Below are 20,008 nucleotides of genomic sequence, written 5' to 3'. Positions count from 1 at the left end.
ATAAAATGTCAAAAAACAATTGTCAAAAATTGTTTCCACATTTAACTGAAAAAAATAAAATTAAAAGAAGACCAGCTGAGTTATGGGTAGAAATTGACTGAATGGTTACCATAGCAACCAGCTCTGACAAAGAATCCAATAGCTACAAACTGCTTGGAAAGTTAAGCAAATTTCAGTTTTTTCCAGAAAATAACTCTTAAAATAGTGCAAGATTTCAATGGATCCATGATCTCATTAATGTGGGCCATATATTTTCACTCTGTTCTCTCTCCCTTGGTGAGCTCATCAGCTCTCATGGGTTCAATTATCATCTCTTTGCAGATGATTCCCAGATCTCTATATTTCCAGGAAAGATTGCTTCGTTCTTTGCACATTGTATCGCCTCTCAGAGTGCCCAGCACACCATGAACACTTGATAAATACTTGGTTATTGATTGAGCCAGTCATGTATCACCATCTGCCTTTCAGACATTTCAAACTGGACTTCCCATAGACATCTCCGCATGAACACTCCCACAGCAGAATTCATTCTCTTTCCTTCCTTTCCTCTCCCTTCTTCTGAACTTCCCTGTTACTTTCAGCCAGCAACAAGGGCAGCAGCACCCTTCAGGGTACCAAGGTGGTACAGTGGTTAGAGTTCTGAGCCTGGTGTCAAGAAGATTCACCTTCCTGAGTTTAAATAGGATCTCGGACACACTAGCTGTGTGATGCTGGGCAAGTGACTTAACCCTATTTGCTTCCATTTCCTCAATCTCTAAAATAAGTTAGAGAAGAAAAAGGCAAACCACACTAGTATCTTTGCCAAGAAAACCCCAAATGGAGCCATAAAGTCAGACATGATTGAAAAATGACTGGATAACAACAAAGCATCCTCCCTCATATCACTCCTCAACTTCTCAGCCCTCACCCACCCCAATGAGCAAGTCAGATGCCAAATCTTATCATTTCAATCTCCACAACATTTTTCATACACCTCTTATCTCTCTATCCTCGATTGGCCATTGAAATAGCTTCCTAATTGTCCCCTCTTGCCCCCAAGTTTCTCCCTACTCCAGTCCATCCTCCACTCAGCTGCCAAAATGATTTTCCTAAATGACCCCATCATCCCTTACATTGAAAACTACAGCAACTTCCTATTACTTCTAGGATAAAATATAAACTTTTGTACTTGGCATTTAAAGCTCTTTCCAATTTGCTGTTATTGAGTTGTTTCAGTTATGTTTGACTCTTCATGATTCTTTTGGGGGTTTTCTTGGCAAAAATATTGGAGCAGTTTGCCATTTCCTTCTCCATCTCATTTTACAGATGAGGAAACTGAGGCAAACAAAGATAAGTGATTTGCCTAGGGCCATCCAGCTAGTAAATGTCTGCAGTCATATTTGAATTCAAGCCTTCCTGATTCCTGACCTGCCATTATAGCCTCTATGCCACCTAGCTTCACAACTTGGATCCATCTTATCTTTCTAGTCTTCTTCCACCCACTCTACAAGCCTGCCATATTGGCCTACTTGTTCTTTCTTAGTCACGGCACTTCATTTCCCATTTCTGCCTTTTCTCTGGCTGTTCCCTTTGTCCAGAATGCACTCACAACTCACTTTCCCCTCTTAGAATCCCTGGCTTCCTTCAAGACTCACCTCAAGGGCCACCTTCTGCAAGAGATCTTTCCTGGTTCCCAAAGCTACCACTGCCTTTTCTTCTAAGGCTGCCTTGTATCTACTTTTGTATGTATATTACCATATAATTATATATCTAATATATTTTATATATTACATGTTATATACATAAAAATATAAATATATGTGTATGACACAAGTATATAATATAATATATTACATACAGAAATATATATGTAATCTTTATTACATACACAAAATATATATTTGATTTCTATAACAGATATATATGTATTATTTATGCCAAATATAAGTTCTTTGAAGGAAGAGACACTTCATTTTGTCATTATGTCCCCAGCAATGTGCCTGAAACCTAGTAAACACTGAAATGCTTATTGTTTTCTTCATCAATTTACTTTGTGACCAATGGAAATGTGACTTGGGCCTCTCCTAAATCCTCTTCTTTATTTATGTAATGAATGAAGATAATACAATCAGGGATTAGCATCTGTGTTGGTCATGAGACCAATTCAATACATCCTAAACTGAACTCATAATCTTTCCCCCAACAGCTCCTTCTTCTGAATTTGTCTAATTCTATCAATGAGACTACCATCCCTTTGGTCACCCAGGCACAAAAAATATTGCAGTGGTAGAAATAACAAATTGTAGCCATTAAGCGGATAATCTAAAAATTAGGAGTCCAGTTGTAGATAGGCACCTGGATGTACCCTCTTGGAAGAGGGATGTGCTACACAGAGCTCAAGCTGACCAGGTATTCCCTATTGATGAGATCCTCCAGATGCAGCTTTTACAGATGACTTAGGGCTGATTTGACTGTCTCAGAATATTCCTTAGTCTCCTCAATGAGATCTTTAGCTCTTCAAAACACATTGAGTAGGAGGCAGCTAGGTGGCTCAGTAGATAAGAGTCAAGCCTAGAGACAGATGGTCTTGATTTTAAATCTGACCTCAGATACTTCCTACCTGTGTGACCCTGGGCAAGTCACTTAGCCCCCATTATCTAGCCCTTACAGCTCTTCTGCCTTGGAACCAATACACAGTATTGATTCTAAGGCAGAAGATATGTTGTTGTTTAAAAAAAAAAAAGATATTCAGCTAACAACCAAATAAATGGATAACAAATACTTATTGTTATTTTTTAAACTATAGTATGCAGCTAGATGGGCAGTAAATTGAGTTTTTTTTCTAGTAGTATATACATATATACAAGGGTGTGCTGGGGTCAGCCCATACTGGCTCATGAAAGCCATTTTTAAAATTTTCATTGAGAGTATGTACAACTCAGAAATTGGCAAATGCTATAAACTGCAGCTTGATTTATTATTTTGAGGATTGTCTATACCAGTGGTTCCTAAACTTTTTTAGCCTACCGCCCCCTTTCCAGAAAAAATATTACTTAGCCCCCTGGAAATTATTTTTTTTTAAATTTTAATAGCAATTATTAGGAAAGATAAATGCACCTGTGGCCATCACCGCCTCCCCTGGATTGCTGCAGCACCCACCAGGGGGAGGTAGCGCCCACTTTGGGAATCACTGGTCTAGACCTAAGAAAGTGATGAAGAAATGTTAAAATTTTATATTAGACTTAAAAGTGTGTCCTGCATACATTTTTCTCCTCGAGAGGATGGTACTCATTTAATAGCAGCTCCCACAGATAGGGAATTTGTGTGTGTGTGGGGGGGGGGGGGATGTGTGTGTGTGTGTGTGTGTGTGTGTGTGTGTGTGTGTGTATGTATCTGGCCTCAAACACTTCCTAGTTGTGTGACCCTTGGCAAGTGACTTAATCCTATTTGCCTCAGTTTCCTCATCTGTAAAATGAACTGGAGAAGGATATGGAAAAAAACACTCCAGTATCTTTGCTGAGAAAACCCCAAATGGGGCCACTAAGAGTTAGACATGACTAAAATGACTGAACAACAACAACATATATCTTGGACAGTCCCTGAATATAAGCCAGGGACAATACTGAAAAGGAGAAAGAAGATAAGCTGAATTGCATTTGAGAAACAGTTCACAGCTTTCAATTATTACAGTTGACTCCCTGTCACAAAAACTCATCAATATCTTCTCTTGTGATGCTTAATTACTGAGGTTCACAGAATACTCCTTTTTCTAAAGCAGTAAAATTGGAGGTGAATCAAATGAAAAGGTGCATGGTGGGTGTCAGAAGGCTGCAGTGTTGTCTTATGTGCACAAAGTAGGAAAATGGGAATCTTTGGTAAATGTATTATTGGAAAAGAAGGTAGGATGCTACTATAGTTAGATGAAGGAATGATAGATGAGCCAAGGGCTTCCCTAGCAGTTGCACAATGCTAGAGACAGACTTCTACCATGTAGAGTGAAATCCCTACAGAAGATTCATGGGAGAATATTGTAATGCAGGATTTATGCAAGATCTCTTGCATTTGCAAATTACCCTAGGCAATCCTGGCAGTTAGGGGAATGGAACTTTGGCCCAGCAGGTGCCAGTCCCAAGACCTGACAGTTTGAGCTGGGACTATAAATACCCCTGCAGAACCAACCTGGGGGTTCTGATTTTCTTGACCTCACCCAGACACCCAGCTCCCCTGTTATCAGCCACATTATCCCCTTATCACAGTTTGGCGAGCACCGCTAGGTTAATCACCTACAAAGATACTGAAAATGGGCTTTGCTAGGAAGTTGTTTATAGTCTCTAGTTTCTCCGTGCTTCTCTGCTCTTTTATGCAGGGAGCCCTTGATTTTTGGTTTCACAAAGTGCCTCAGTTCATTCACCATATACTACAACTCTATGACTATTACAAATGGTGTGCCATAACACTGGCAGAATTTATATGTTTTATACCTACGGCTATGGCTCTGGTTTTTGTTATTGTGCAATCCTTAATAGTCCTGAAGAGGGTCATTTTACATCTTTGGCTGCTTTTTGGCTCTACCTTTAATACAAAATCTGACTCTGTCTCCCTAGAAATGGTAGAAAACATGAAGCTACTATTCTAAGTCCTCAAACAAATCAGGGAAGGGAAAGAATTGGATAAGCATACAATTCTCCAATTGGAGATTGTAGAAACCAAATATTATGGTGCTATAGTAGAAAAAGTACTGGCTCTACAGTTAAGAGCCATGTAGTACTGAACTGGAAGTCATCAGACATGAGTTCGATCCCACCTCTGCCCTTTACTGCCTTGGGATAAATCACTTTAAGTCTCTGGGGTTCTATTTTCCTTTTTCAGGAAATGAGGCAGTTGGTCTAGATTGTAGTGTCAAATTCAAATAGAAATGTCATGGCTGCAGCACATTGACTTAGAAAACTATAAATTAACATTGTCTATGTTGTCTTGTGTTAATGATTTTATTAAACATTTCCCAGGGGCTCTTTGTTCTGATTCACTGGCCATAATTAGGGGAACAACCTGTCAACTCTAGATCCATGATCTTAGGAACTTGGGAGTGAAGCCCAGCTCTGTCACTCTCAATCTGTGTGATTTTGAAAACTGTACAGCCAGGATCCTATAATCTTGAGGAAGGGAACTTTCTTTAACATGAAAAGTATGTGTATTTTAAATTTAATGTTTATTTAAATTTAAATATATTATAATGGGGTGAAAGTGCCAGGCCTGGAGTCAAGAAAACCTGTATGCAAATCCAATTTCAGACACTTACTAACCGTGTGACCCCGGACAAGTCAATTCATCCTATTTGCCTCAGTTTCCTCATATATCAAATGAGTTGGAGAAGAAAATAGCCAACCACTCTAGTATCTTTGCCAAGAAAGCTCCAAATAAGGTCATGGAGAGTTGGACATAACTGGAAAGACTGAACACCAACAAATATTGTGTCCAACTCTCCATGACCTTATTTGAGTTTTAAGTTTTATTAGTTAAATAGCATTAAGTTTTAATGGCTTCAACATGCACTAAGACTTTGGGGATACCCTGAATATATTTAAGTAACTACCTCCACAAAGTAACTAAGTTGAGAAACTATCTCATCCTGCTAGCCTGGACAAGAGGTATGGATGGATTATCAATAATAAGACATTATAGAGAAGGGAGATAAATAAAGCAGGGTGAAGAACCCAGGAGAGGCATCCCTCTGCCCTGGCTATACACCCTTATGGAAACCAATCATCTCTGCCTTGTCACTCTAGCTCCTCTAAGATAATCCCATTGGTGAGTTTTCCCAGATAGGCTCTAATGGCTGAAGAATTCAGGGATTTACCAAGCACCAATCTGGAGCCCCAGTGACTTCCTAGGCTCCTTAAGAACACAGGGAGAATCCATACCCTCTTTGGAATACATTAATGTCTTCATTTTCTCCTAGAAAGAACCAGCCACAGAATCTCCTCAATGGCTTAACTGAGACTGAGAGGGCAATGATTCTTACCTTGGCTTTTTCTCTTCAAAAGAGAAAAGAAATGGTCTCCTTCCCCTCCCCCCCCTCTCTCCCCCTCTCCTTCTTTCCCTCTCCCTCTCCCTCTCTCTCCCTCTCTTTCTCTCTCTCTTTCTCTCTCTACCTCCCTCTCTCCCTCTCTCTCTCCCTCTCTCTCTCCCCCTCTCTCCTTCTCCCTCCCTGCCTCCTCTACTCTCCATTTCGTCAATAGCTATCAGAAAACATCTTCAGAACAAGAGAACCTTACTGATCTAAGGTTGAGATACTTCTGGCCTGAAAACAGTTTTATTGAAGCATTAAAATATATATATGCATATATATATATATTTTAAATAGTCATCTCCTGATGTAACACCCCCACCCAACTTGGACTTTCCCTAGTAAGTCAGAGAAACAATCAAGCAAATCTGCAAATCTCCTTTTGTTCTTCTACATGCTCCCACAGGCCATATCCCCATGGTCAGATTACAATGGCACTAGCTTCCACTTATACAGATAGCCCTTTAAGATTGCAGACATTTTGTTTAAGAGCCCAAAGAACCCCATGAGTTGAATGCAAATGTCATCTCCATTTTACAGATGAAGAAACTGAGACCCAGAGATGCCAAGCAATTTTCTTGCGAAGTCTAAGGAGGATCAGGATTCAGATTCAAAGCCAGGCCTTCTGTCTCCAAATCCAATGTTCTTTACACCACTAATCTGCTGGCCAGAGCTATGGGGAAATGTGCTGACCAAATCAGGACCGATTCAATAGTAAGAAAGGAAAAATCCTTGTATCTGCTGCAATTACAAGTGGGCAGGAGGGTAGGAGTGAAATGCTCTGACTCCCAAAGAAACCCTTGGAAGGATTTCCTCTGTGGTTTTCTGTCAACCCAGCATAAATAAGCTGGTGTATTGAACTGAGTGAAATAACCACCACATTCTAGGGTAAAATGTCATTGATCCACAAAACCTAGAAACTTTTCCCAAAAGGTGTGTGTATGCGTTGGGAGCAGGAAGATCGATTCCTTTATAAGGCCGTGTGGTTTACTGGCAAGAGTCGTGGATTTGGAAGGACATGAGTTTGAATCTCAGCTTTGCTCACACAACCTGTGCAACCTTAGATAAGTTGTGTAGCCTTTCTGAGTTTGGGTTTTCTCTTCTAGAAAATGAGAAGTAACTGGCTGATTTCTAAGACCCTTTCCAACTCTCGAGCTGGAATCTTGTGGCCAATACTAAAGATGCCTACAGAATTGCTGCCTGTCCAGAGAGGTCAGTGCAAGCATCATTTCTGTCAAATTTTTGCCAGTACATAACTCACCCCATGCCCCAGAAATGTCAGCGCTGGGACCACTTTCTCCTGAGCAATGCATTGTAGTATTCGGGGGGCTCCATACAGACCCCCCATACAGGATGCCAGTGATGAGATATATAGCCCCAAGAGGAATAGGAAGCCCACTAAGGACACCTGAAAGAGAAGGGGAGAGAATGAATGAGCTACCCTTGAGAACAAATCCACCTATCCAACACAGGATCACGTGAAGAAGATCTAGGCTCACCCCAATCACCATCTTGTGATAGCTGTCCTGTTCCCTGACTCCACACCCCACAGGGTGGATTGGATCCCCCCCTCCCCAACTGGCACATCTGTAGGCAAGCCCTACTCTGTGCCAAGGACTGGGCTAGGTGCTAGGAATCAAAACAAAAACAAAATAGTCCTTGCCCCAAAGGAGCTTACATTCTACTGATGAATTTCTCAAATGGATTCTTGAACTCTTTAATGGATGCTCTCTCCACTGGTTCAGATTGCAACCCATCCATGCCTGCCCCTCCTGGGTACAGACTTTCATCCTCCCATCATTGATGCATTGACGTCCCTTGAACACCTTCTCCAGGAAGAACTGAAGCACTGATTCTCTCTGTGAGTTCTTCTGCATTCCTAAGGTTACATTTGTTCAACATTTCCTCAGAATTCTCACTGACTCTCTGGCTCCAGATTTTCTCTTTTTCTGGCTGTGGAATCATTTGAGAGATGTTCCTATCATTCCTTATGGCCTTCTGAATGTCGGCTTTGTACCTGCATTAAAGCATTCTGTTTTCCCCTCCTTGCAGTAAAGATGTCTTTCAGCCTGTATAGGATTCTCCCCTTTGCTAGTCAGCATCTTCTCCCTCTCCTCCCTCCACCTGTAGTGCCAAAGTTTTTTGTTACATGGCGTAAATTCTTTCCAAGTTTCCGATACGATGTTTTTATTGTCTCCAGCCTTCCTGTGAGCTATTTTTAAAAGTTGCTACATTTCATTTTTCCTTACTAATTAGTGCCGGCTTTTTTGTTAGGGTCTTATTGTCTATAAATGAATGGGACCTGAGGATGGGTTGCTTTGGGGGTCTGATACAATTGAATGGTGGGACTAATTCATGGTTTTTTATTCTTTTCACATGATATACTAGAAAGAGCAATGAATTTAGGGGCTCCCTTTGCCTATTTACAACCCAAGTGACTCTAGGCAAGTATCACCCATCTGTAACTTGGGGGTGATAGTGCTAAAATCTCCTACTTCAGATAGTTGTTTGTGAGGAGAGATTTTGTAAATCGGAAAGCAATACAAAAAAATGAGTGGTGGTTATATGTGGAGAAGCTTCCCTTGACCCTCAAAATGGATGTACCTAAAATGCATCTCTGAGCTCCTAGATGGCACAGTGGTTAGAGTCAGGAAGATGAGTCTTCTTGAGTTCAAATCTGGTCTCAGACACTTCCTAGCTGTGTGACCCTGGGCCAGTCACTTAACTTAGTTTGTCAGTTTCCTCATCTGTCAAATAAGCTAGAGGAGGAAATGGCAAAACACTCCAGTATTTTTGCCAAGAAAATTCCAAATAGGGTCATGAAGAGTTGGATCTGACTAAAAGCAAATGAACAAAATGTATCTGTCTGAAAAGAAAAAACAGCTGTAATGTAATTGTGAGTTTTGGTAGATGATGGAACCCAATTTGCTCCTCTCAGAAGAAGTCGAGGAGGTCCAGAATGTTGCATCCTTAGTCAGCCACAGTTGCTTTATCAGGAAGTTTTGTTTGACTGTTTCTCTCTTACAAAGGAAGGTTCAAATGGGGGCAGGGGTGGGGTGGGGGAGTGGGGGGAAATGTTACATCAGGAAATGGCTGTAATTTTTTTTAAGGCTTCAATAAAACTTATCTTTTAATGAGTTTTAAGAATGCTAATGTTTTCAAGAATAAACAATCCTGGCACAGACAATTTAGAATCAGGAAGGAGGTGTTGAGAACAGGATATATGAATCTGAGAGGTGGGGACAGGATTGAAAAAATAAAAGCTATTGAACTTTAGGAATTCAAGCGATGAGGGCAGAGAAGCAAGAGATCTTACAGCATACTCCAACAAAAGGAAGTTGTTTATAGAAACGAGGAACCAGAAAGCCAAATAATTTGATGCAGATGGAGGGAATTTCCAGGGTAGCCAGAAAGGAATATTGATCAGTTGGTTAGAAAGAAATTACAAGTAGGGACCACTCACTGTGTGGAATTTCTTCCAGGCAGAGAGGATTGAGGAAAGAGAGCAACTAGCTCAGGGAGGTTTCTGTGGCTAAGACAACAGGGGACTGTGATTAGTGTTCAGAAATCCTAAATAAAGGCCTGAAAAGCAGTCTGGCCTGCACTTGAAGGTAAGGCTTAAAGGACTCTATAAAGCTTTATTTGAGCTATAAAGCCAAAAAAGACCCTGCTGCTGGGCCCTTTTCAAGCCCACTCTACAGTAAAGCAATTCTCTTTAATCCTGAAGCTCCCACTCCTTCCACCTCCAGACTACACTAACTGAAATCAAGCCTTCGCCTAAGGGCACCGAAGTCTTAGGCACTCTGCTGTTGACCACTTTTTTTTCCTAAAAATACCTTCCCTTTATCCTTCTTCCTTCATATCCTAGAACTGCAGAATCAGGTGATCTGCTGCTTCCAGACCCCTGCTTTGCTATGATCACTCAATACCATCTCTTCTAGGTTTATTCCCTTTCTTCACATATTGGCCAAAGGGTCAGTCATCTCATCAATATCCTCTCCTTTGCCCTTGCCCTTCAACTGTTCTCATCCATTTCTATGCCACACTGGGTAGCCTCCATGCTCAGCCTTCTCTGTTCTTCTACCATAAATCTTATTGATGAGAGCCTCTAGCTAGCAAACTTAAATTTCAGCTTAGAGAAATCCTTTTATTTGTGCCTTGGTTTTCCTATCACACTCTCCTAGCAGCTATTCCAGACTGTTTTCTCTTTCCACCAGTTCCCCACTCTACTCTTCTTTAAGGGCAGTTAGGTGGCACAGTGGATAGAGTCAACATCATGAGTTCAAATCCAGCCTCAGATACTTACTAGTTGGGTGACCCCAGGCAAGTCACTTCACCCTGTTTGCCTCAGTTTCTTTGTCTATAAAATGAGCTGGAGAAGGAAATAGCAAATCACTCTAATACCTTTGCCAAGAAAGTCCCAAATAAGGACAGAGTCAGACATGATTGAAATGACTGAACAACTACAAAAAAAAAAAAAAAACCTTCTTAAAGTAGGATATAAGATTATTTGCTGAGAAAATGAAGATGGAGTAGAGTAGGGGACTGGAAAGAGAAAACAGTTTGGAACAGCTGATGGGGGAGTGTGATAGGAAAACTATGAAGTGAATAAAATAAACTCAGACCTCTTTTTTTCCTAAAAATACCTTCCCTTTATCTTTCTTTTCCTTTAAGTCCCATCTCTTCTTGAATAGTCTATATCCACTCTCCCGATTCTACCTTCTTCACTCCTTACTCTGTAACCCTATTTAAAAAGACTTCCTCCTACTGAAGCAACTCTCAATAAAATTATCAATTACCTCTTAGTGGTTAAATGTAATAACCTCGTCCCATTTCTCATTCCCCCTCACCTTGACCTCTCTGTAATATTTAGTACCGTCAATCATTCCTCTCCTTGATATTCCTTCCTCTCATGCTTTCAGTAATTTGAAATGCTTTTTTTGTGGGTGGGAGGGAATTTTGTCCTTATCTCTTTGGCCATACTTCATCTTTCTTCCTTATTGTTCCTTCTTTCTTCTTCCAAGCTAGGAGGTGCAGTGGACAGAGCACTAGGTTTAGAATCAGGAAGACTCATCTTTCTGAGTTCAAATCCAGCCTCAGATACTTACTAGTTGTGTGATCCTGGACAAGTCACTTAATCCTGTTTGCCTCACTTTCCTCATGTAAAATGAGCTAAAGAAGGAAATGGCAAACTGCTCCAGGATCTTTGCCAAGAAAATGTCTGAAATGGATTCCTGCTGCATTTTCCCCTTCAGGTCCAATTCATGTCACCTCTTCTAAAAAGTGTTCCCTGATTCCTTAACCCCCAATAGAGGTGATTTTTCCTCTTCTGAATCTCTCATGCCATCTCATACTAGACTAGTTTGTCCTTCTCCAACTCATTTGACAGATGAGGAACAGAGGCAAACAGGGTTCAAGTGACTTGCCCAGGGCCATGCAGTTAGTAAGTGTCTGAGGCCAGATTTGAATTTATAAAGAGGAGTCTTCCTGACCCTAGACCCAATGATTTCTTCTATTCATTTACCTTATTCTATCTTGCATTATGGTCATTTGTCTACAGGTCCTAGCCCAGTGTGAGGATAAGGGCTCTGTCATTTTTCATCTTATATCCAGGGTCTAGCCTGTCTTGCTTGAGACAGTCAACAATCATTTATTAAGCACTTACTATGGACTAGACATGCTACTGAGAGCTGGGAAGAAGAACTAGAAAGGCAAAAATAACATGTCTGGCCTCAAAAAGGACACATTTTCACAGGAGAGCCAACATGCAAACAAGTGTCCAAATGAGATCTATGCAGGACAAATTGGAGGGAACTTCAGAGGTCACTTAAGAAACTTGTTGAACTGAACTGCTATGCTCTTGCTTCTTCAATGCCCAGGAAAATAAGAGAGGATGTTAAAGCTGAGACCCATGTGGAAGGACAGAGGTAGGAAGAGACAGGGGCACACAATCCTCTCTCATTATCAATCATCTGGCTAGGTGGGGCAGTGGTAAGAGCGCTGGACCAGGCGCCAGGAACTTGTTGTAGCTCGGTCCTTTCAGGCCTGTCACACTTTTTGTGACCCCCTTTTTGGGGATTTCTTGGAGTGGTCTACCATTTCCTTTTCCCACTTATTTTAAAAATGAGGAGACAGGATTAAGTGACTTGCCCAGGGCCACACAGTTTCTAAGTGTCTGAGTTCAAATTTGAACTTTAGTCTTTCTGACTCCAGGCCCGTGGCACTCTATGCCTTGACCTCAATCAAATGAATCAAAAATCAAATCAAATTTGACTTGATCAAATCTGGCCTGAAAAGTTTATTATCTCTATGATCCTGGGCAAGTCATTTAATCTCTGTTTGCCCCAGTTTCCTTATCTGTAAAATGAGGATAACAATATCTACCTCTCAGGTTTGGTATAAAGCTCAAATGAACTAATGATTGCAAAGCACAATGTCTGGTACCTAGTAATTATTATATAAATGCAAACTGTTATCATTGCCCATTATCAGTCAATAAGGTGGCACAGTGAATAGAATGTCAATCTTAAAGTCAGGAAGACTCCTCTTCATGAGTTCAAATCCAGCCTCAGATACTCACTAGCTGCATGACCCTGGGCAAGTCACTTAACCCTGTTTGTCTCATCTGTCAAATGAGCTGGAGAAATAGAAAATTATTCCAGTATAGCCAAGAAAACTCCAAAGGGTGTCATGAAGAATCAGACATGACTGAAATGACAACAACAAAGCATCTACTGGAGTCAAAGAGACCCGAGTTCAAATCTAGCCTCAGACATTTACTACCTATGTGACCCTGGACAAGTCACTTAATCCTGCTGGTCTTAATCCACTACAGAGTAAAATGGCAAACCACTCCAGTATCTTTACCAAGAAAAGCCTGTGGACAGTATTGGTAGGCTGTGGTCCACAGGGTCATGAAGAATAGGACAAAACTGAAGGGCAAAACAACATCAACAAGAAGCATCTACCAGTTGCTAGACATCGTGCTAGATGCTGAGAATACAAAGACAAGAGTGAAACAATCCCTGTCCTCGAGGAGCTTCCATGGCAGAGAAGGAAGACAATATGAAGACACATTGGTCTGTACTCAGGGACTGGGCAAGACCTGGGATTTCACTGGGATAAAGAACTCCCAAGAGAGGAAACTCCTATGATTGGGGATGCAGACTCTAAACCAGTGATTCCCAAAGTGGGCACCACCGCCCCCTGGTGGGTGCTGCAGCAATCCAGGATAGCGGTGATGGCCATACATTTTTTGTATTACATTCTATTCTGAGTTCAATAAATACTTTCATAATTTCCAGGGGGCGCTAATTAATATTTTTTCTGGAAAGGGGGCGGTATGCCAAAAAAGTTTGGGAACCACTGCTCTAGATGATCACCCTAGTGCAAATATCAATAATATGGAAATAGATCTGGATCAATGACATATGTAAAACCCAGTGGAATTGTGTATTGGCTATGGGAGGGGGTGGGAAGAGGGGAGGGAATAGAACATGAATCATGTAACCATGGAAAAATATTCTAAATTAAGTAATAAAATAAAAATAAATGAAAAAAGGGAAAATGAAATATATATGTATATATAAATTTTAAAAATAAAGTAAAAAAAAAAAGAGAGAGAGGAAATTCCTATTAACAATCCCTTCTCTATCCCTAAAGGTCTTAGGGAATTGTCTGGAGGATTGAGAAGTGACTTGTCCAGGATCACACCTCGCCAGTTCATCAAGTCACACAGTCAGAATTGAACTTGGATCATCCAGATACACACCTTTGATCTACTTAGCTGAATGGCCTGTAGTAAGTATGTCAATACATATAACAAAATAATTGTGTCACAGCCTGCAAAAGCCATATTTTCATATTGTATTGAGCCAAATTGAACTTAGAAACGAGACACTCTCTCTCTCTCTCCATATATATATATATATATATATATACACACACACACACACACACACACACACATACACATATGTGTTTTGCCAAGATCACCATATACAGCAGGAAAAGACACTAAATTGACATTAGAGAGCCTGAGTTCAAATTCACCACTGAAGCTAACTGCCCTGTGACCTTAGGCAAGGCACTGAATGTCCCAGTGCCAGTTTCTTCATCTGTAAAACAAAGGATGTGGGCTAAATGATCTCTGAGGTCCTTTCCAACTCAAGACCTGTGATCCTGAGACATTTTAGTTTAGGCACCTTATCTGGCTTAGTGGAGCTTATGTTACTGTAGCTCAAAAAGGCTGGAAGGGACCTTAGAAGTCACTGAATCCAACCATCTCATTTTACAAATGGGGAAACTGAGACCAAAAGCATGATCTGATGAGATCACAAAGAAGCTAAATTAGCAGAACTGGGTCCTCTGACTCCATTTCCACTCTGCTTTCTTCTATGTCCATCATTATAGAAGATGGGAGCCAAAGAAAAATCGAGGGGAAAGACCTCGGTTCCAAGGTCTCTGAAGGAAAAGAAACTCTTCCTCCCTTCTGGAATTCTCCTGGGTGGTGGCAGTGGAAATTACCGAGAGCACTCAGCCAAGGAGTCTGCTTTGGGGGAGTTGCCTGGGGCGGGTTTGTCTTCGTTCACCCACAGAGATTTCCTGTACCAGTTCCTGCTCACTACTCAGAACCCAAAGCTGTATATTTCCGTTCTTTGTGGGTTCTGTGTCTACCTGTGTCAGGAAGCAGCCATTTGTCCTATCTAGCTACCTTATCTCCACATTTCATCCTAAATGAGCTATTCTCGTGTGTGTGTGTGTGTGTGTGTGTGTGTGTGTGTGTGTGATGAACTTCCCTCCATTCCTCCTACCTGGCCCAATTTAGCAGCTTTCCCAACCTCATTAAATATTTCCATCTCAGCTTCCTTGTCCTGGTCAAGGGGTCTTTAGTCTAGCCCTCCTGCCACATCTTTATGATCTGAGCATAGAATTTTCACCCACAGAGATTCCACGGTCCTGCCTTTGTTTGATAGAATTTTAACGGAACTTCTGCTTATTTGGTTCTGGGCTGCTGTGGCTCTTCTATTTAGATTGCAGCCTTTTAAAGGTTCATAGAGACTCTCTAGTGAATTCTGGTATAAAAAGAAACAAGGTCTGCCTTACAAAAATGATGTATTGGAAACCACCTTTCTCATCAGGCCACTTCTTGAGGGCTCTCTTTTGTTCTATGGACCACATTTGAAGAACGACAAGCTAGGGATGTCCAGAAGAGAGAGCCTAGAATAATGCAGGGACCAAAAATTGTCATAGAAGGATCGATTTAGGGAATTGGGTATATGGATTCAAAAGGAAGTCATGTACAAGAGGAAACAGTCTTAACCTTTGTGCTCCAGAAGGGACCAGTGTGGAAATTCTAGGGTTACTGATTTCGCTTCATTGCAATGAAGAATTTCTTAATAGTTAAGAGCCTAATTTGCAATGGATTGGGTTGTCTTGCGCAGTAATGAGGATCCCAACACTATAGACCAAAGGATCATAGATTTAAAGCTGGGAGGGACTTCAGGGGCCTGCTAATTCAATTTTACTGATGGGGAAACTGAGATATAGGGAAGTTAAGTGACTTGTCCATGGTCCTATGTGCAGTAAGTGTAAGAGATGGGATTTGAATTTAAAGCCCGTATTCTTTATACCACATCTTACTCTCTTGGGTGTTTGAATCAAGGCCAGATGTCTACTAAGAAGGGATGTCACAGAGGGGATTCCTGCATCATATAGTCATTTAAAATCAGGGGTTCTTCCAACCTTCAGAATTATAATTCTTCAAAGATAGAGCAAGCAATCCTCTCCCTGATGGGATTTAAGGGGCAAAAGTTCCCTCTGCCTCCCCGTGTATGTCTCCCCATTTGTTCACAAATGCCTACAATTCCTTTCATCTCAAAAGAATAAAATTTTTTACTCCTAAATGACTAACATCAACTTCTTTTATAAGGTCTTGGTTTGATAGTGGGATAGAGAGAAAGACTGATGGGGAAAGGGGGTGCCCTGGCACATGATGTTCAGTTATAGGCAGGAGAGAAAGGTAAATAAAAAGGAAATTGGGGACCGTTGAAGACATTTGGCTTCTTCACAATTGTGCTTAGGAACAGACTGTCAAGAATCTTTTTCTATCATGAACAGTCTTCTCCTAATTTAACTGTTGTACAAATACAAATTTTCATTGATCAGATTTTCCTAAATGGAGGCTATAGGAACCTAGGCCTTAAGTCAGGGAGATACTAGGTATGTGCCCCTGGGCAAATCATTTAACCCTGTTTGCCTCAGTTTCCTCATTTGTAAAATGAGCTGGAGAAGAAAATGGCAAACCACTCCAATATCTCTGTCAAGAAAACCCCAAATGGGATCAGGAAGAGTCAGACACAACTAAAAACGACTGAAGAACAATGGCAACAAGGAGGGGAAAAGGAAGAGGAAGGGTAGGGAGTGAGTTTCACTTGTATTCTCTCTCATGAAGACCAGGAACAGAATTTCCTTGCAATTTATGCCACAGAAAGGAAAAGGTTATAAGCCTAAACCTAATAAAGCCCAGGAAATAAATGGCTAATGAGACTCTTTCACCCCACTGAGCTTCTTTGAAATTAGAAGGGCATCATGGAGACCCTCTCTTCTTCTAGGCACTCAAAGAGGGATGAAGGGACATTGGGGAGCTCCCTGAAATATATCAGGATTTCTCCAAGTCTTGAGTTTCCAATGGTGCCAGATGAGACTCGTTGAAAACCTGTTTCCTAAAACATGCCACTGTGGAATGTACAGAATTCACTAATCTTGTTACCCTTCCTTTCGGTGAATAGTGCACTAAATCTGAAAATAAAGGGGCTCTTGCCCAGCCAAAAAAAACACCGGGCACCACAGAGACTTTCCGTGAGAGCACAATGTCCTGGAGAAGTCAGGATGGGGCTCATGCCGTGGCCCATAGTCTCCACCCTAGTTGGGGTCTATGCCATCCCCCTATCTCTAAGGTCCTTCCTCTTCATACTCACTCCTTGCCTTTCTCTGCTCACTGGCCTCCTCCTCAAAGAGTAGGAAGGGCCAAAGAGAGGACAGGAAACTCAGGGTAGTCTGTTTAGCTTCTTATGCAGAGATCTGGGGAAAGGTTTGCTGATGGCAAAGGTTGGTACCATTGTTTAAAATAAAGGATTTAGATTCTTTAGTGATATCAACCTCCAAGATTTTTCCCTCTTCCTATGATCATTGTTGATGGAAACCTGACTATTACTAGATGGTCGTCTCACCACTTCCAAGTCTGGAAGAGACTCCTCTGACCCCCATCTCCATCTGTTGAAGCCCCCCCTTTTATCCAAGACTTACACCAGATGCCACCTACTCCATCGAGCCTTCCCTCATTCTCTCTTCCCAGGTGAAAAGTGATCATCCTCTTCCCAAAGTTCTTAAAGCACTTTGCCTGGGCCTCTCCTTTGTACTTCTCTCTCCCTTGGCTTCCTTGCTATGTATGTGCACTTTCATTGAAGGAATCACAGATCCTTCTCTCCTTTTATTCAGTTCCTCTTTTTAGAAGAAAAACTCTAAATGGTGTATGTAGATTGTGAATTCCTGGAGAACAGGACCTGTGTCATACCTATTTCCAGCTTCTAGCACAATGCCTTCCATATATGGGAGGCTGTTCTTTATGATTTATTGAATGGAATTTTAAAATTATAACTCATACATAGAGTACAAAATCCTCCTTATACCTTTTCACATTTGATTGTACCAACAACCCTGGGCAGAATCTAGGAGCACCCTGAAAATAAAGGCCAGGCCTTTCCCTTCCTTCGTGATACCATAGTCCCTATTCTAGCGCCAAATCTAGCAAAAGCACCAAGAATCAAAGATTTGAAGCCAGAAGATGGAAAGTTGCCTTTTTCACAGAACCCTCCTCTTAAAACGCATCCATTTTAATACTGGAAAGGGACAGCCATGGCAGAATCAGGCTCGCAATAAGACTTACCTTTTCTGCTATCATGAAGTCATATCGAAGCGACTCCCTGGTGCAGATGGCACCCAGCAGAAAGACAAAGATGATATAGAAAAACCACCTGCCAAGAGACAATATTTCAGACTTTGCTGCCTACCATAAAAATGGATTTATCCCCTGTCTCTCATAATGCAAAAAATATAAGAAAAGCAGGGACTGAAACACTGAGGCAACATGGAAACGAGAAAATATTTAATAATCTTAGTAGAGGTTTTTTTCCCTAAAAAGAAGAATCAAATAAAAAAGAGAAGGATCTGTGATTCCTTCAATGAAGGGAGTTAATCAATACAGCCCAGGAAGAAGCCTGAGGCATGTAAAGGTTAGCAGGTTTGCTGTTTCACAGCTACTAAGTGTTTGTGTTTTAACTTTTTGTCTTAGAATATAGACTAAGGGTCGACTGCAAGGCAGTAGAGTGGTAAGGGTTAGGCAAGGAGGGTTAAGTGACTTGTCCAAGGTCACACAGCTAGGACGTGTTTGAGGCCAGATTTGAACCAGAGCTTCCAGTTTCCAGACCTGGATCTCTATCCTGGCTGCTCCCAACAGCTACTAAGTGTTACAGGTAGTATTTTAATCTGGGTCTTCCTGGCTTTAATTTCAGCATCCTACCTACCATACTATTGTCATGGGCCTGGCCAAAAGGGACTATGTTATTATGATGAGCTAAAATATGAACAGGGGTAGCTAGATGGTACATTGGATAGAGTGTTGAGCCTGGAGTCAGGCTTTTTCTTGAGTTCAAATCTGGTCTCAGTAGAGCAAGTCACTTAACCCTGTTTGACTCCATTTTCTCATCTGTAAAATGAGCTGGAGAAAGAAAGGGCCAGATCACAAAGCCAGCTGTGTCACTGCATAATTTGAGCTGAGAGCCAGGTATCCTAACACTTAGCTCTCAGCTTGTGCTCCTGTCTCAGAGAAGTTAAGGGAGAGGGAATTTTAAACATTCAAAGACCTTGGAAACTTCAAGGTTAATAATTCTTCTGTGTTCATAGTTCGGGTATTGGGGGTAGGGGAGAAAAAGGGAAAAACTGTCTCTTCCTGCACTGATGCAGCTCTTTCCCGAGCCTGCCAGTGCAGAGGGTATTCATGGATGATCATTTGAAGAAGGAGCAGACTTGAATTTTTCCAGTTGGCTGGGTAGTAAAGAGGAATTGGAATAGGAAATAGACTGGTCCCAGTTGGGGGGCGGAAAGTCCTCTAAACAAAAAAAGAAAAACCTCCCTCTCTCCCCCTCTGGCTTTCTCTCAGTTGCTCTCCTCCCTCTGCCTATTAAGTTGCAAACTTACGAGATGCCAACTGCTGCCAGGGAGCCAAGTGGGATGTTGGATTCGGGCTCTCTGAGGTCACCAGCCATGTTGAAGCCAGCCATGACTCCTGAAAGGCACCCAAAGGAAGAGGGAGAAGAGTGTTATCATGCTCATGTTATCACTGTCAAACATCCTTCCCCATTTGCTGTCCTTCCCCGTCCCCCCACCTTTCAGCCCCCCAATCCAGTGCTCTCTGGATGCCAACCCGTCGCCATCCCTACCATCTGCAGCTCCACAATCAGTCTCTTTTCTGAATCTCCCATAGCAACCTGCGAGGCATCAGCAATGCTACAAAAGGGACCTTTGTTCAGACTGGGCAGTCGTCAGGGGAGAAAAGTCCCAGACGGCAACAAAAACATCTTATCTTGGGACAAACATAATGAGGGGTGGTGGTGGGATCTGACAACCAACACAAAGGTCTTGACATTCCACACTGAGTCGCCCTCCCTCTGCCAAGCTGGAAGGATGCCCATCAGAGACAAGGAGTCAATGCTCAAGACAAGGCCTGGTTCATCCAATGCATTTGAGATTATTAGTGCAGGCTTCAAATGTTCTCAATATCATGAGTCAACCAAATGTCAAGATAACCAGCCACTTTTTAAAGCTCTAAAATGCTAAATTAGCTCTGAAAGAGAAGAATGGTGGGGGGGAAGGAAGGAAGGAAGGAAGGAAGGAAGGAAGGAA

The 20,008-nt window shown here is 41.7% G+C and overlaps 1 protein-coding gene across 1 annotated transcript in view; it reads right to left on the bottom strand.

The window, feature by feature from the left end:
* Positions 1-20,008, bottom strand: part of SLC12A8 (solute carrier family 12 member 8) — a 203,176-nt gene that overhangs the window by 32,582 nt on the left and 150,586 nt on the right. The window contains exons 6-8 of the mRNA XM_044669159.1: positions 19,304-19,391; positions 17,994-18,081; positions 7,308-7,454 (exon numbers count right to left, since the gene is read on the bottom strand). Of these exons, the coding sequence (XP_044525094.1) occupies positions 7,308-7,454; positions 17,994-18,081; positions 19,304-19,391 (323 nt within the window). The remainder of the gene's footprint in view (positions 1-7,307; positions 7,455-17,993; positions 18,082-19,303; positions 19,392-20,008) is intronic.

Source organism: Gracilinanus agilis, chromosome 3 (genome assembly GCF_016433145.1).
Source record: "Gracilinanus agilis isolate LMUSP501 chromosome 3, AgileGrace, whole genome shotgun sequence".
Lineage (NCBI taxonomy): Eukaryota > Metazoa > Chordata > Mammalia > Didelphimorphia > Didelphidae > Gracilinanus > Gracilinanus agilis.
The sequence above is the reverse complement of the archived record's forward strand: the minus strand, read 5'-3'. Positions and strand labels throughout refer to the sequence as shown.